At 41.9% G+C, this 18,882-nt stretch overlaps 1 protein-coding gene across 15 annotated transcripts in view; it reads right to left on the reverse strand.

Moving 5' to 3' along the window:
- The window catches only part of plekha5 (pleckstrin homology domain containing, family A member 5), a 157,946-nt gene extending 143,179 nt beyond the window's left edge, over positions 1-14,767 (reverse strand). For 14 of the 15 annotated variants that reach the window (XM_072672807.1, XM_072672806.1, XM_072672805.1 and 11 more), the window contains exons 1-3: positions 14,641-14,767; positions 14,426-14,502; positions 13,580-13,637 (exon numbers count right to left, since the gene is read on the reverse strand). In XM_072672807.1, the coding sequence (XP_072528908.1) occupies positions 13,580-13,637; positions 14,426-14,502; positions 14,641-14,732 (227 nt within the window). In that variant the 5' untranslated portion in view covers positions 14,733-14,767. Of the gene's footprint in view, positions 1-11,461; positions 12,017-13,579; positions 13,638-14,425; positions 14,503-14,640 lie in introns of those variants that run through there. The other variant, XM_072672801.1, reaches the window with a different exon arrangement.
- Between the last annotated feature and the right edge of the window lie 4,115 nt (positions 14,768-18,882).

The raw sequence follows: 18,882 nt of genomic DNA on the forward strand, positions 1-18,882 counted from the left end.
GAGCCTGCCCTGGTGCGCACTGTAGGAGGAACAATACATGGTAGTGATTAGATGGGAGATGCTCATGTTCATATACCATACAATGTGAGGGATCAAGCACAAATTACACCACATTTGAACGGTGTGCCACAATCTTCAACAATAGATCAAAAAACAGGATAATCTGATAATCTGATCATTTTGAGACAGATTTGCTCTTCCCAACAACTGCAAAAAGGGTGATCGTAAACAATGATTTTCCCATATTATTCTGTAGTGTGTGGTGCCCATCATCCAATCATCGTGAATCGTAAATATGAAACATGTTCAATATCTATGACTCTGGATCCTATAGTGTCAGATGGATGCAGAGTCTCTTTTGGGAAATGTGAATTTAAACTTGATGCCTGAAAGACTTTCCCGCGAGGTTTTGAAGATCAGAGCCATTGGTTGGGCGTGCATAATTTTCACATGTGGGGTTGTTTCATTCAGGGCAGATTGTGTAGAGTGGGCTCTATACTTTGATGACCAACAACGATCAAAGACAGAACAATCTGTGAAAAATGTTGGGTCACATCATTTTCAACATCAGTTAGGAGTAAAATCATGTAGCGTGGGCAAGGAATTAGGCAAATGCTAGTGTTTGCTAACTCAACCTGGCCTTCGACCCCATAGCTCTAAGCCTTCGAACGAAACACATAACAATGATGTCAGAACAAAACAGGTTTGCTGTAAGCTCAAGGGTACACAGCAAAGTTTCAGCAACAGCTGCGTAAATGCAGTTTTGTACGTGCCGTGTTAGCATGCAGCCTTCGACTGCTGTGGGCCGAGACAGCAGCAGTTCTGCTTTAATGAGTCTGGTGGAGCCTGTGTGGTGAAATATTTAAAAGGCGTAGCTGCTGAATTTCCATACACGTGCTTTGATGATGTTCTTTGCTGCAGGTGAGGTCACTCCACTGTGCCATGAGAAGGATGAGTCACTCATAACAAAACCTGGCAACCTAGGCAAGTACCTGTGCAGACTGACAAAGACAGCTCTAGACTTTTGCACTTTGATCCAACAGACTCCTGGAAAGATTCCATTTGGGTCAATGCCCATCATACACCAAATGGAAGAATGTAATGTAATGTAACCCATTCTTTAAATCACTGTTGCTTAACCCTGGTTCTGGAGGCACCATGCCCTGCACACATATTGCTTCCCCTGCTCCCAAAACACCTGATTCAACTAATCAGTTAATTAACCAATCTTTTCAGAGTGGCAGTGGGTGTGTTGAAGCAGGGTAAGTACTAAAATGGGCATGGCAGGGTGCCTCTAGGACCAGAGTTGAAAAACACTGATCCTAAATACATGCTAAAGCCAGTATCTCTGTGGATCTAGGTTAAGCATAGCCTATATTTAAAAGCTATTAACATCTCCCAAACACAAACTAAATTATCACCTATTTGGCACATTCCTTCATGTTTAAAGGGGCTGCGGCAGGATTCCTTTCCATTAACTCGTTGGCCGCTTAACCTTCAAACACAAGCTGTATTGCTCCTGTGATTTTCTGGAGGAGAGTGAGAGTCCAGTACTTAGCCCTGACTTTCAGGTTTCATGTGGCTGCCACAAGAATGGGGCTTGGACCTCAGTTTGGACCTTTTCCATTCAGACCCAATAGTAATGCATTTAACATATCTGTTCTAATTAAATCAAGAATGAAATGATAAATATTTAGTGAGTAGGTGCAAAATGGGAGGATAAACAAATGAGTGAGAGAGAAAGAGAAAGAGAAAGAGAGAGAGAGAGAGAGAGAGAGAAAGAGAACAGTAAATCACCTCATTATTACAAACATCTCCTCTGTGTCCCCACAAGGCCCTGATTAAGGCAGTAATTCAGCAAATCTCATTACAGCAGTTTAAAGGCATATCCATAACGCTCCCCCACTCTGTGGACACTTCATTAGCACTTCACATGAGCTGCCAGCTTTAGCACATCACAGGTCCAACGAAAACAACTGTCAGAAACTCTTCATCCGAATCATTCATCAGCGACTGATGCTTGGTCTGAGGCCCTGCAAATACAAACTAATGAGCGTAGTCATCCATCAATCATCTCACAACACCAAATGAGAAGCAAGGACAAACCGTCAAAGCGGATGGTACTGCTCAGCTTCAATCCACATGCTATGCTGCAGCATACTGATAATCTATGCTACTCAAGTGGGCATAAAACAAACCAATGAACCACTGTGCTTACCAGAACATCTCGTGAGGATCTATGCCACAGGCCTAATGGGAATTCCATATGGCTCTCAGTGGGCATGCTACATCAGCCTAGCAAGGGTACAGGTCAGTAAATGGCACAATCATGCTCCCCTCTGTCTGCCCCCTCCTTTCAGCATTGGAATTAAACCCTGGATTATCTTCTGGGGGAGATTAACCGGAGGGTAGCCAAGCGGCTCGGGTCCAAAGAAGGCTGGGTCTTGAGATTGCAGGATGTCTCCTACTCACATTTAGCATGTTGCACTTTTCAGATCAATCGAGCAGCAGTGTAGCTCACACAGCAGGTTGCAGGAGTCTATACAAGTATTGTGGAGTATTTTTTTTAAGGTACTGACTAAATCTTTCAAAAGACAGGAACTGAATTCACTTGTGAATTCTGCTTCATCTCCGGATCAGCAGCATTGTATTTGATTACCTGTTTATCCTCATTCTGCCTTGCATATTCATCATCTGCAAAAATAATACAATGCTGACGTTTACAGCGGGCCAAGACCCTGTAGGGTTCTCTGTGAAATCCGGATTACTTCATTAGAGCTGTGCACTACGGTTGGATAAAAAGCCAGCAGCAAAAATGCCTGCTGCAGAAATTTACTGGCCTCACATGGATGACTGCACCACGCTTAACACAGAGGCCATCATCCCTGCTAATAGGCATCCTGGTGTGTAAGGGCCAGATCATGGGAGGAGCCCACAAAAATGCTGCAGTTAGCTTCTCCAGCCAACTGCCATCACTGCTCTTCCCCCACAGGGCAATGGGAGCGTAGCGCCAGACAGGAATTGGTGGTTATTACTGGAAGAAAAGGCTATTTGGGAACTCGAAAAGGAGTCACAGACTGGCAGTCAAATGCCTGACACTGAATCCAGTTCAAACTGTTAAGAGTTAGACTGCATCAGCTGTTTTGCCATGGTAGGTTTGAACTCTTTATGCACATGACCGCATACTGAAGTCATGCAGTCTAAAGAGAACAAACCCGGAAATTAAGCTTAGCATCAGTAATGCTTTTATCCTATACCTATCCAGGCCCATTGTATTTTGGGCCTAGTCCTTTGCAATTGACATTTTGAGACAAAAAATCATCTCGAGTAAGAAGCTTCTAATGGAATGAGCTCAGATCAAATACACTCTTTCTGGGGTTAACGAGGGCGGATAGAGAAGCAGCGGGAAGACAGACACAGTCATAATAAAGCTCTTATAAATCAGATTAAAACTTCACAGCCGATTATATTGACAGGTTGAGACAGCAGTCAATTATCTTTCCACTCATCTGGGTATCTGGCTGCGATCTCTGAACTGTGACAGACTACCAGCGACAACACATTTTCGGAAAAACTGACAGTAGTCTTTATAGCTTATAACCCAGTATGGTCTTGCACATAGACTCCTGGACCACTTCAATAGATAGGGCGCAGCAAAACAATGAGATCAAAACTGATGTCAACACAATGGCTGAATGGCTACGCTATGAAATATCTAAAACATCCTCTGGTTGACCCCGTTCCTGGGATTTATCCTTAAAAAAAAAAAAAAGGTGTTATGCTGAATCGCACTGATCTCTTGTACATCATTTCTCTAATTATCATTTTTCTTTTATTAAAAAACACAACTGACATTTAAAAAAGTCTCTTAAATCTATTTTACTATCACTTGTATTTCACAGTGCTTATTAAATACATTGATTTAGTGATGTGCTTCAAATACCAACACATTTTGTAATGAAAGGTGCAAAGACAAGAAATTACTTTACTAATTACCCTAGTAATGGTGTATTCTATCTAGATATCTATATGCCATTACTGTACTCATACACAAACTGCCTTTTAGCAGGTGTTCATGGAGATTTGAGAATTTGACCTAAAGCTGCTCAAGCAAATAAAATATATTTCTCTGTCAAAAATAAATAAAAATAATAAATGACTGGGGCAAAAGCACACTACTGCACAGTAACAATGGTGAACTGGATTTATAGCACAAAACAAAAAGTACAATGTTGCACTATAGTCATTTTATTAGAAATCCTTTTATTAGAAATTAGATTTCCTTCTAATCGTTGAAAGTCAAAACTGCAACTGAAAATAAAATTCAATTAAACATCCAACCCTAATTTCAACACAGTCCTAATAGCAAAAAAAAACAATAATCCAAAGCAGATGTTCTCACTCATACCTATGAGACTTAAATGTACAAGTGCTGCTAAGACTCATAATTACAGTTGATCCCCTGATCCCTTATGGAAGCAGGAGAGTAACTAGGCAAGTGATGAGAATATGCAAGCAACTGCACATGGCTTAGTCTAGCAATTCTCAACTCCACGCTTTAAATGTGCCTCAGGACCTGAGACTTCAAGAGTCTGGATATACTTTTTGGATGTCTTGCCCTCTTGGTTGGACACATAAAACACACACACACACACACACACACACACACACACACACACACACACACACACACACAAGACTACATTTCATATATTTCAATAACCCTAGGCTCTCAGGAGCTACAGCAGTCCCTTTGGCAACTAAGATGTTTCAGCGCACATTGGTTTTTCAAGATCCTAAACTAAGCCCCTAAATGGCACTTAAACCTTACTATGAAAGCCAAACAATGAAAACTTTAAACTACTTCCCCTTTGAATAAGTGATTTGTTTGAAATCAGTATCATCAGTTATGCTAACCGCTACTTTGTGCACTCCACATTAGAACAGGAGGCACATTATTCGGATTCTGTTGGCCTCTGGCCATGCTGCCTTTGGATCAACAGGCAGCCAACTTATCTTGGGTGGGGCGGTAAATTATGACAGAAACAGTAAGGCAACAGTTCTTGAAGGATCACCACGTCCACTTCCCTTTTTGTATCTCTGCAAAACTCACTACAAATTTGTGTGAATGAAATGAATAAGAAACATGTCTGCTACTTTAGATTCATTATTACAAAACCTTTAGTGGTGCATCATAATATAATACTCAGAAAACATACAAGATTCTGTGATGAGCTTTTTGCTAATTAACATATATAATTAACCATATTTGATACACGTCTTTATACTGACAGAGAATCAGTTTGCTGGCATGTGAGGTTAGTATGATTAGCTACCTAAAAAACAGCTGGACTGATTTTAATGTGGGAAACACTGATTTAAAAAGAGCAGAGAGAAATCTGAATAGTTGAAATATGTGCTTTCATTTAGTAAGTTACATTCTTATCCAGAAAATGAATCCACATAAAAAGAGTCTGTGTTTGCTTATACAGGGGGAACGGTACTTTTTTTCCTAATGCATTTTTGTGTGTTTATTAGACAATAATTAGACTAATAAAATAGATCATATTACTAAAGTGGAGGGACTAACATACAGACAGTGCTCCTGGATGATCACTTGGTGAAAGCTGAAAGCTGAAAGAGTCTACTCCTAATGGTAAGCTTAACCCGACTGAGTCTTTTAAATGTCAGCGTGTGAAATCCACATTTGGCTTTAGCTTAGCTAGATTGGTTAATAATACTGCAAAATATGCTGCAAACACATAGCTTAGTTCAGTTTCTGTAGTGACTCTACACAGCACTTTTTGCATGTTTTGTAAGTCACCCATGCAAGTTTGTTATTTAGCAGGTTAAAGAGCCAAGTGGGCTAATAAAATCCAAAGAGTAGCATTCTATTTTTCCAGTGGCACAGCTGACAGAAATTGGTGGATAATAAAGTGGTCTGTTAATCTCTGAATGAGTTTGAGAGGGTTGTGTTTCAGTTGTCTTTCAGAGCCAAAGATATGTAGCAAGGCTTGTACGATGCATCCAACTGTAATGGAGTAGCCGAGCTAGAGGATTAGGGGTGACACCCCCCGGACCCGCACCCCCACCTCCACCCAAAGTCTGCCTTGCCTCACTGGTTTGAGCGTTAATGTGCTCAACAATCCATAATATCTAGCTCAGTGGGATACATTTGTCTTTAATCTCTGGATGAAAATGAATGTCAAACTAATGTCAGGGAATTAATATACTTTCTAGAGGCAGTTAAGATTAATGAAGCTGCTGGTGATGAATGTTGACCTTTTTGCTTCTTATTGTTTAAAACAGAATTAACAAAACTACATTTAGATAGTCTCTAGAGATTCTCTGTGATCTAAACTGCCATACATGCTACCATTCATGAATCAAGCGAAAAATATTTAGAATGTACAGCCAGTTCCAAATGTATTTGGACAGTGACATTACTTTCTTTTTTTTAATTTTGCATCTGTACACCATTTCAATGAATCTAAAATGGAGCAATCAAGATGTGATTGACTTTGTACTTGGCTTTCAGCTTTAATTTAAAGGGTTTAACAAAACTAATGCATTAATAGTTTAAGAATTACAGCTATGTGTTACACAGTACCTCCATTTTGACAGGCATTTAAAAGTCATTGAAAAATAAACTGATGAACAGTTTAATGGCCAGGTGTGGCCTGTTTTCCATTATTTCTTAACAAATTAAGGAGATAAAAGGTCTGGGGTTGATTCCAAGTGCTGATTTTGCAATTGGTAACTGTTCATGGGAACTCTCAGTATGCAGTCCAAAAAGGTGTCAATGCGTGTGAATGAGACCATCATTTGGCTGAAAAAACAAACCTATTGGAGAGATAGCAAAAACTTGCCCGAACAATAATTTACTACATTCTTAAAAAGACAGCATGCACTGGCAAGCTTAGCAACACTAAATCACCACTGAATACTTTATGTGGTGAAGACAATGATACAGCAACAAGGAGGTATTTGAGATGACTTTATGAAAATAATACAGAGATTTACCTCAAGACGCAAACCAATGGTTTACACTTAAGAACAGAAAGGCCGGATTAGTCTACCCAGGCAAAGAAATGGACAATTGACCTTAACCCAATTGAGCATTTTTACCCCACTTACTTAAGATGAAGACAGAAAGACCCAAAAAACAAGCAGCGACTAACGGCAGCTGCAGTAAAGGCAAAGCATCTCAAGAGAGATAACTCAGCATTTGGTGATGCCCATGGGTTCCAGACCTCAGGCAGTTGTTTACTGCAAATGCTTTGCATCCAAGTATTAAAAATAAGTCTTGTATTTTTAACTATGCTAGTTCGCCCAATTACTTTCGTACTGTCCCAATACATACTGACCTGACTGTATATATGTCTAAATGAAGGTGCCATATTTTAAACTAAACTAAAATTGTAAAAAGTGCCATATTCCCTTAACCAGGATAATCAAACTAGATTTAATTGGCTCATGATTATCAGATCTCTCAGATGTGAGTGCACCTAACAGACAGTAGATTTCTACCTGCAGTGCTCTCTCATCACTGCATGAAGACAGCAAAATGAGACGGTCGTGACAGCCAGGCTGCAAATGTTTGGAGTGCTGATGGGAGGAGACTCTAAAAATTACAGGGAGCTTCCATTAAGCCCAAAGGCAGCACCCCGGCCACACCAGGTCCTTACAGACAGCTAAAGAGGGCATACTGGAGGGGAAGCCACTAGAGAGGCCAGTTACACAACTAGTACTGTGCTTTTGTTTTCATCTGCTGAATGTTTTACCTAAGTTAGATACTAAATTTACTGTTTGTTAAAGGTGTAGCAATTACAATTTTTTGTATACTGATCAATACTATGCAATACTACAGCTAAGTTAGGACAGGGGAAGGGGCTTATGGTATGCACACCCATATACATTTTAAGGTTGTTTTGGGGCTTTGTTTTGTTAGAGGGCAGAGCAGCAGGCACTGCAAAAAAAGGTCCATCTGAGAACTTTTTTTTACCTCTTTGCCAAAACATTCTGTATAGAATAGGGATGTCCAGATCCAATTTAGTGGATCAGGGCCAATCCAGGCATATTTTAAAGGATTGAGTATTTGCTATTGGCTATTCGCTATTGGCTCTGCATTCAAAGCACCTTCTGGTGTCCTCAAGGCTCCATTAATGGACATTATTCCAGCCGGCAGAACTGAGGAGCGTTTTCAGAAGGTAAATAAAATAGTTTAGAGTCTGCAGTGTGGAACTATGTTACAGTGGAACATGAACACCTAATATAATATCTGAAATTTTGTAAAATGATCACTGAAACACTCTGTTTTACCAGCAGGAGAACCACACACTTTTCCTTTGTATTTAAACCAGCACTGAAAAGCATTCAGAACCGAGTGCTAACGCTAATGCTAATACACATAAGCTATGGAAACCCAAGTCCTAGCACATTCACCTCACTATATTACAGTTATTTCACATCAGTAGTTGACAAACAACAGGTATCAGTTGAGCATGTGAACCACTACACTATAGACACACACACACACAAGGTTACTTGATCGCGGTGTTTAAAAGGAACTAGGAGCTGAAAACATTAACATATTGACATTAGGATATGAACGGAAAATACATTTAGTATTTTTGTAAAATACATGCACCTCGAGGGAAGCTTAACAGTGAGACAATTACAATTATAATAGCCTACCATTTACCATATTGGAATTGTTCCTATTGTGATATAATGAAGTTACTCAACTGAACTTACCTATAGATGTGTCCTACCTAAATAGAAGCATTAAAAGCATTAAAGCTAGAGCAGGGAGTTGTTTGCCACAATGTGTAATACTGAAAAAAAACACTAGTCATCATAGACACAGGGTGCTTTTTTTCACTAGACTACATCACGTCAGTGTAGAATGAAGATTAACTGCAATGCAATGAGCCATTTGTTATGAAGTGCCTATTTGATCAGGCTATTTGTTTAATAAAGCTAGTAACATTCTGAGAACAGGGTTCAGTGACTCTGAAATGTAGGTTAAGTGGGTGGGGATGAGGTGCGCAGAATCTGAGCTGAGGGAGTAAAAGGCAACAACTCCTATTAATTATGACTAACGTTATTACACAAGACGTTAAGAGGGGGCTTTTAGAAAAGTTCTCTAAAGTGCCCTGTCACAGGGAGGCAGTATCATGACCGGCACACAATTCTAGTAGCAAAGTTACACAGTTCACTGAAAGAGAGAGCGCGAGAGAGAGAGAGAGAGAGAGCAAGAGCAAAGCGAGAGAGAGCGTGTGAATGCTATGGAGAGCCTGAGTGCCAGGATCACAATTTTGGCTTTGGATCACAGACAAACACAGTTTGAGACTTTTCACCATAGTCAGCTTGTGCAAAAATGACGACTTCACCAAGGCAGGTTTCCAGAGGCTGTTTTACCACATAGTAGGTTTTAGAAAACCCCTCATGCCGAAGATAAATCTCAGCACACTGGTTGAATTATCTGGACAACGTCTTGTAAATGCCCCAGGGTGGGCTGTAATACAGCATGGCATGTGGGCTGACCCACAACTGGATGCTCCGCTGGCCATTTAGAAGAGCAATGATCAGGGACTGGCTCAATTAAAAGCCTGCTCTGACCTTCTGACTCAAGCCAACAAGCCACAAATGAATCAAGCAGGACGCAGTGGTAGTAGAGAGGCCTGCATCAGCAGAATGCCCATCCCTGAGGAAACCCAGCACTTAGGCGCTCTCGGAGGAGAGCATCAAATTAATCAGCTCTCTATCATCTCCCATGACTGACTGCTAAGGTGTTCATTTAGCTCCCACTAATCATTCTGACAAAGCAATAAATAATGATATTAGCAGGGTAACTTTTGTAATTGCATTCAGGAAAAGCATGGTTATTTAACTAAATAATTCAGCCTTTGGGTTTGGTCAAATGTCAAATCTAAATTCAATTCCAATGCATAACTCTGATAAAATGACAGTCTGGCTAAATTAGTCATTCTGCTTGAGAAATTTGCCTTCCAAGTACATCGTCCATATTGGCTGCGAGACTAAGGCCATCAGGATCGCTTTCTTGTCAAGTCAAAGGAGAGGATAAAGATTCCTTATCGGAACAGCACAGTGCTCTAGCAACGAGCTGTCATCAGCAGCTTACGTGTCAAAACAGTGAGCAGGCAAAGCACTCATGACCCTTTTCACACCGTTCTTTCCCAGCCTATTAGTCCAGCACCAAGAGAGTGGGAGAAAAGTAGGGGACTCTAGTAGAGATACAAGTCGCAGAAAGCAACAGGAAGCTTTTCATCAGTGTAGAACGACTACACCCATTTACCGACCCACTTAACTGTCCCAAAACCACAGCCTAGCTCAGATTACCCTTGCTGTGGAAAGGAGGCAGGAACACACACACACACACACACACACACACACACACACACACACACACAAAGATCTTGGAAAGGGTTCCAAAGGACAGAGCAATAATCTTACTCTTAAGGTGGAAATGCCTGCAGTGAGAGAACTCCAGTTTTGGATAAGTGACCTTTGTATCTTTTTTCTCTTTACTTTAGCTGGATTGGTCCCTTAATTTCATAGCCACTGAAACAAGCTTTCTGTACTGAAGCCTTTCTAAAAACCAAAAAAACAAAAACAAACAAAGATTGCACTGGCAAGCAAGTAAACATAAATAACAGCATTCAATCTTTTGCAGCGACAGCACTCCTCTCTGCTTTCTGCTTTCATGTGTGTTTGCACTTCCCTGCACTCCCCAAAAGGGGGGTGTGGACTCCAGCTTTGCCTTTTGGTCCAATCTCCAATTGCATGGCAGCATTGAGAGAGCTAATGGCCAACAACTGCTTCCTTCTTAGCTGTTTATTCTGCAGCACTCCCAAGACAAACCAAGCCGAGACTGTTGCAGTCAGCCATAAACTAGTCCAACCTTCGCCGCCAGGGCCACCACGGCCCTCCCTCCTTCTCCTCCTCCGCTGGAGTCAATCACAGGTCACATATTTTTTCATCAAGTGCGATTCTCTTTCATATGTGTGCAACAGGGACTGAAAAAAATCTGTGATAAGCTCCCATTGCACACCAGCAACCTTAAATCTTACAGCAGACACACTATTCCTGGGAGGATGCAGGATGCACAGTCTGGGGATTGTTAAACAGACATAACTTTTGATTAGAGCAGTCTGTTGGAGATCTGGCTTCTTTTACAGTGAGATTTTAATTAGGGTCTTTTAATGAAATCATGAATTGTTATAATTGTTGAGATAAGTCCCTTTTATTGTTTTCATTGTCAATCTGACCTTGGTTAAACTTTTGATTACTCATAGATTAATCATCAAAACCACTGTTAGATTATTCAACCACATATATAATTGATAGTGACAGCACTAATACAAAACGCTGGCATGCTACTTGTTGTACACCCCCTCACCCCCCCCCCCCCCCACCCCCCCGTCTGTCCCTTAGCCACTTTGCGCTGGAGTAATGAATGACCCCATATCATTCTCAATCTCTGGCTGTCTGCCATTAGCTGCTGGTGTAATAGAAGGAATTCGCCCGTGCACAGAGCCACAGGTCAAAGGGTGTTGGCAGGCCTAGGCCTTTTATGCTGAGCTAGGATCGGAATCTCTCGTCATGGCCACAGGACAATGGGTTAGAAGGCGCTCCAAGATAGGGATAAAGGGCGACATCTCCCTCTTTACATGGACACTTCATAATACGTCCTTTGAGTGAGCAGCAGTGCAGCAGCCAGACTGAGGGAATAAGTGTGCCCTGTCTTGTTGGGCACACACAGATAATCCACAGACAGGGACAGAGAGAAAGGAAGTACATTCGAGCAAAGGGAGACACACCACACAGTGCAGCTCTCAGATTTGTCCGGTGTCGAGGTTTGTGAGATCACCTAGGGAATGCACAGTCCCCCTGGTGTGGAAAAGACACACTGATACAACAGGCAGCATGGCTCAATGCAGCTCCACAGAGTTCAGGTCAGCCTCTTCCGTCTCCTGCTGCTGTCTCGCAGCTGCCGAGGAGGAGGAGGAGGAGCACAGGAGAGGAAGAGAAGCAGGCTGTGAGACTAGTGCCTGACACGAAGAAACACATCAAAGTGCTTTAACACAATTTAGTTTACATTAATGCAGTGACGACACGCTGCGAACGCCAAACTTGAAGAGATGCCCTATGGCTGGCATGAGTTTAAAAACTACATCCAGAATATATTCATTAGGGATCCACTCATTAAGATTTCCAGCCATGAAAGCAATGAAAAAACAAAACAAAGACACAGGAAATTTCCATCAAAACTTTGCCTCGCTGTTCTTGGGATAACCATCATACTGTTGCTTTCAGACAGTATTTATGTGAACATCAGTTCAGTCAGATTCCTTCTACACACTTGCAGCCCAATGGTAACTAGCTTGAAACCAGGCTAGCTCCCATCGGACATCGTGTGTAGAAGGAATCTCGTTATCTCTTGAAAATCTAGCCCGACTGCTCGTAAGTAAAGAAGAAACTGTAGTCTTGGTGCTGTGCCCTGAAACGGGTATGCAGAAAATCTAATGATGTGATTTCAAAGGGAACACCAGTTCATCACCTCACATTAAACAAACCATGCTCACAAGACCTTCCCCATTAGGTCAGGACTCTAACACACTAGGTCAACCGTAGTCTGTGGGCTGCTATAAAGTCATCACGGAGCATTTGTGTCCAACTGCTGCCTATAGTTTCGTGGTGTGTCTATACCATTGGATATATTTATGTCAACAGCAATGGAATCGTCATCAGCTTGCCTTAGATGTAGATCCGGGGGTGCCCAGTCTTATCTACTACAAAGGGCTGGTGTGGCTGTAGCTTTCCAATTTAACCAAGCAAGAGCAAACTTGACTCTACAAACATCTGCTCAGGTGTGCTCCTGCTTGGCTGAAATCAAATCCTGCAGAGACACTGGCCACAAGCGCGATATGACTGAAATCCCCTGTCATAAGGTGATCACAGCCACTTTCTTCACAGACAGCGGTCAGCCGTAGAATAGGAAGAGTAGAAATATTGAACAAAACAAGCTGCAACAGTCTGTCAGCTCACTCTAAAAACACCACAGACGTGCATGAACTCGACCTGCGCGTGGCTGTAGGCTTCATAACGCTCAAGTCCTGAGGCAGCCAACAAGTAGAGCCTGTTCGACAGAGCCACGTCTGAGTCACACAGGCCTGTCAAACTCAGCCTCACACTAATGACTGGCTTTCAATGGTGAGAGCAGGAGAAGCTCATCTCTGTTAGAAGTGGCTGCTTCCGTGGCGAGAGGGAAAATGCTTCAGCTACACTACAGCGGAATGGGGTGTGTGTGTGTGTGTGTGTGTGTGTGTGTGTGTGTGTGTATGAATCTCTGTGTATATATACGAGAGAGAGAGAATGAGTGAGTGAGTGAGTATGAGAGTGAGAGAGTGAGCGTGTGTGAGGGGGCGGTGATATCTCTGCCGCGATCACACAAAGCCAAACGATAGAGAAGAAAACCCCCAGAGACCGTATCCACCATGAGCCAATAAATAAATAAATAAATAAATAAATAAATAAATAAAGCCCAACTCACTTGATGAAGCAGCGTGCTCCTTCAAACGTATATCCTTCCTCCCACCCGGTTGGTAAATCTACAAGCAGAGAACAACAATTAGCCCATTTTTCTCGCTGCAGCAGTTGATTTTTCCCCCCCCATCAGCTTTATTGCATAGCCTCTCTACAACAGCCAGTGTGTGCTAGCAGCCTCGGTTCTGCAGTGCTATGTGGCTTTTTCCTCCACACTAGCCTTCAGCTCGAGCTCATTACACATGACACTGCAGATCACCAGTCATTTCGGGCGCTTTGAGCAATGCATCGACAGCACCGCGGATTCTACAACGTTAGGGCTTAACTGACACAAGTTGCCACTGGTATGAATAATGCTGCTCTTCATACCGGTGGGGTAATGGGAGCGAGCTGGAGCACACACACACTGCCTGCTCGTGGGCAGGGTAACGAGCAGTGTGTTACTGTTACTAGAAAGGAGAGGGCTCTGAGCTATGCCACCGTGTGAAGTCTCAAGGTTTCACAATCCGTCGCCCACTTTAGCTGTGTGTGCTGTCTGTCAGGAGGACGGCGGTCAGTCCGGCGGTTCATTCGTGAAACGTGACACGGAGACGGTGCAGTGAGTGAGTGAGCCAGCCAGTCACGGATAAACGGCTCGGACCAAATCTAACTTCAGCCCACTGTGACAGCGAGTCCAGTGCAGTTTAACTCCAGCAGACACTGGAGCGGCTGCGTAGTGGCACAGCTGCTGCTGTTGCTGCTGCAGGATTCCGTCATGACTGTTTTCTCGTCTTTCTCGCTGCGTCTCTCCGGTTCCCCCAATCACTGCTCCACAACAAGAGCCCCAAAAAAGCAGACCACCGAAACTCTTTACCTGGAGTTTTTCTGTGCCCCGTAATGACTGCTTCTCCTGTGACGGGGTGTAGCCAGGTCGTACTCTTTGCTTCTTCGCTGTTGGGTGAGAAAATACAGAGAATGTAAAAAAAAAAGGATAGGAACCCGCCGCATGCTGCTGGGTGAGACCGAGCATTTGAGCCGAGACTCATCGGAAACTTAACCAAAAAATGGAACAATTCTCGTCATATTTACTTGATGAAGAAGACTCGTCCGTCCCGGGTCACCCCATAACTCCAAGAGGAAGGCAGGCAAGCTAGCCAGTCGGGGTTTAGATCCGCCGCCATGTCTGGCACTGAGCAGCACTCGAGCTGCGCGTCGCCGTCGTCCTGGCGCGTGCGCGCGGAAACCATGGAAACGGGGCGGCCGCGCGCTTGCGCCTCTGGGGGGCGGGCGCGTGCACGTCGAATAATTTACATCCATACATCCATCCTCCACTAAATGCAAGGGATTGAAATACAAGGTTTAACAGCCAGGCGAACCCACTCACAGGTTTTCGGACAGTGTGTTCTCTAAAGAGTGCGAATTCTACAGTGGCGTGAGGACTGGGAAGGGGGTGTTTTTTTTCACCTCAACAGTAATTATACAGGGATACAGGTTATATATAAAACAAGGCATGCATCTGCGCCAGGGTACTGACTTCTGATATACATTAGCTAGATTTCCTATGTAGGACGCTGTACTGCTACCCCGAGGTGGGACGTATTCAAGTATAATACAAGATCATCAAGAATCTGCAGTTTATGATAGCTTTTCTTTCACGTAAGACTTATGACTTAAAGGTGACATCGGATTTGTTCCGTTTTTAGGTTGTTATTTGACGTATAAATAATAAACAAATGGACACAGGCCTATTCACAACATGCCTCATCCTCTGTTTTGCCTCAGAATGATACACGCTGATTTTTTTGTTCTTATGAGAGGCTCGTTAAAAATACAGTTTTCCATTCTATTATTAACCGTTAACAATAACTTAACTAGGAAAATTCACTGCGCTCAATGTTTTGACGAGCGGTACGTTCACATGTTCAGTCGAAAAGCAGCTTAGCTTCTGCTAACTAGATAATTCTGTCAGGTGTCAATAGCCGATCAGTCAGTACAAAAGAAATAAGAGGATGTGGTGAAAATAAATAAAGAAATAAATAAAATCATTACAGCATTTATACGTTGCTGGAGTTTTTTGAAAACATTCGTCAGATTCATTATTGCAGTGGTTTTAATTTTTGTAATATAATTTTACAATTTTACAATATACAACAATGACAAAAATATATAGTTGTTTTACACAGATTATTTTTGTTTTACATTAAGTTTTGCGCCCAACCTGGATTATTTACCTAGCCATGGTACATATTGCACAGAACACTTATATGCACAGAACACAACAAGGATATTTTAACCTATATGGTTGGATTCAGTAGTTTAACCATTGTGCAACTTGTCATGTAAAACTGGGTCGTTTCTACAATTTGTTCTATATTTTACCCCATATTTTGGACAAAATGAACAATAATATGGATCCGCGCTGCTCATTGATTTAAATTAAGCTAAATTTGGCATCTTAATAGCCAGCTTATATTAAAAATAATCACTGCAGCATTTCATTTTAATAGAAGCTGACTTGTAAGCATTTTCTTTAAAACACTTTGGAAATAAGGCATTACTAGTGAAAGCCAAGATGTGTTTATTTTTATCATAAATTGAGAACTTTAATTTTCTCATTTGACATTTCTCATTTTCTCATTAGACATGTTGCTAGATAACCTTCTAAACTATCATTAACATCAAAACTGAACTTTATGTAACTGTATCATTTTAGGTATGTACTTTGATAATTTTGAAAATTAATGAAAAGCACCCTAATTTGGTAACACTTCCAATTCTCCTCTTTCTCCCTTGTCTTCTGCAAAAATAAAAATAAAATAAAAAAAACATATTTGCCCATATGTTATTTAGCGAATTTGCCCATATGGTAACTAAATTAGCGGCACCAGGCTGGGTAGATAAAAAAACTCTACTGGGCCAAATGCCTAGTACTGCATGAACAAAAATGAAACCCAGCAAAAAATATACAACTAGTGCAACCCAGCATTTGAGTAAGAAAATAAGCAAGCATTTTCATATAATAGATGTTTTTAATTTGTTTAGAGATTAACCAGTATCCCTGTGTCTTATACATGTTTAGTCTTATGTAGGTTTAGATATTCAGGTTCAGTTATTGAATTACAGCCAAAGTTGTTGCAGTGATGGGTCCTTCTCCACAGTCATTTCGATAGAAACTCAGGGAAGTATAGTATTTATTAAATAGACTGAATTAATGAATAGTGTACTACTTACAACAACATGCTAACCCTCATGTTAATGTTACCTCCATAGTTCAATCAGTAATTGGTCTGCATGTTGGAGCTGTTTGTGGTGATGGGTCTAGAAGATCAACTGTTCCAGACACTGGCTGACCCTTTAACCATACTTGCCTCTGTGAACCCACCACTAATCTACCCAATTAGTAATCCAGTCTGTTAGAGAGGCTTAAAACAGATTAGCATGTGTCGGCAGAGACCACTTCTGATCGACGCTCCATTGTCTTTGGGGCTAGTGGGAACACTGAATATGCAATGGATAATTAATGTCCTCTCATTTGTTTGTATGTTTTGCTATCGCTGACTTCTTGAATTTACGACTTGCCTTGTGAAAGGAACACATAATTAGATTCACTGTCAGAGGTTCTTGCCAAGGAAGTTAATTGTATGTGAAACAGCATTGGCACCTGTCAATGGGAAAAGAAAATGACGATCTAATTCCATCTTTTTTTTACCAGCTACTTGTGTGTGGCAGTTGCACAGTGAAAGCAAGGCTTCTGCCTGTCAGTCTGAGGCAGTGTAATTGTTAGCAGTACACATTTTGAACCTGCCTGTCCTCCCTTGCCCGTCAAGCCTACTCAAAGTTTTCATCAAACCTCCAAATGATCCATGAATCTGTTTTCCCCACAGTTAATAAACGGGAACAGAACTGTGCACATAAGGATTATTAATGAGGCTTCTTTCGCACTGGGACCTGTTTGAAGTAATGAAGGGCACAGTCCGTCTGACACCATCCACACAGGCATTCCCACGATGTCTGAAGATTCTATAGGTTTCTGCTGGAAACTTAAGAGTTTATGAATAAACCATTCCCATTCTCCCATCCTGCTGATCTTGAAGGCCTGACCGGCTGTCGTAAACAATGACTTTGTTTCTCTAAAGCCTTAGGTGTTAAAATCTTGTAGCAGTTTCAGCTTAATTAAGATCAGCTCCTGGATGAATGGTACAAATTAACACTTTGCAATAACACGTTTGTGTCAGAATTTATGTCCTTATTCTAAAACTGTGCTTTTTTTGTGCATTTTCTAAACAGCTTTTCCAGGGTAGACTGCAACACTCAGTTTTGCCAACTCCTAAATTGACAACTGGGCCCACTACACACTAAAAATCTGAAATACCTGTCAGTATCATTTAAGCAGGTGAAAGTGATTTGAGAATTATTCGAATAGAAATGGTGCTTAAATGTATATTGCCAGGGCTCAGAGTGCTCCAGCAGACTTAAGACAATGCCACTATGACCCATGGATCATGAACCGGATGTTGCTGCCTGCCATCAGCAGCCAGCGCCCGAGAGAGCACAACTGGCCTTGTGCTCTTTCTTGGATGGGTAGATGGCTTTCTCAGTGTGATGCTGGCCAGCATGGGCATTTCTGCTAGCAGACGCATCAGAGCTGGGCACCTGGCGCTTTCCTTTAAGCACATTTGGTTGCCTGGTGACCAATCGCCTGCAGTTTAAATAAAGGCAGTGACTAGTTGTGCATGTGTTGGAGGAGGCATGTGTCAGTCCTCACCCTCCCAGTGTCAGAAAGATTACATGTGATAGAGAAGAGTACTAACGAGTGGATTGGGTAACTGGCTATCTAAAATTGGGTAAACATTTTTTCCTTTTTCCTTTTTTGGCTTTCTATTAATGATGACCCATTTTAAGTTTCCGTTGATTAAAATAGCCTCATATTCACTCGGCGATTTACTTTTGAAGTTTCTCAAGCAGCCCCCAAAAAAGAATGTATTCCAGTATCATCCTGACGGCCGATTAAAGCACCTGTATTGCTGTGATACAGTACAGTTGTAACCTCTATTGTAAACAACAGCCTCTGCTGACAGGAGTGTTTGAAAGTTCTTCAAGGACACACACACTTTAATGCCAGGTGAAGCTGTCTGAGTGTGGGGTCAGGCAAGGCTACAGTCTCTGCTCAGAGGCGAGGAGAGGAATGCCAATGCAGCTAAATACCATGTTTGTCCATATCGATCCTGTCTGGCATGCAGGAGAAGGGGGAAAGGGACTGAGCTTTAGATAGTAGATGAAAGAGAGGAATTAGCAAGGCTCATCTCATTTAATGGCCTGTGTTTCTGTATG

This window comes from Salminus brasiliensis, chromosome 2, assembly GCF_030463535.1.
Source record: "Salminus brasiliensis chromosome 2, fSalBra1.hap2, whole genome shotgun sequence".
NCBI lineage: Eukaryota > Metazoa > Chordata > Actinopteri > Characiformes > Bryconidae > Salminus > Salminus brasiliensis.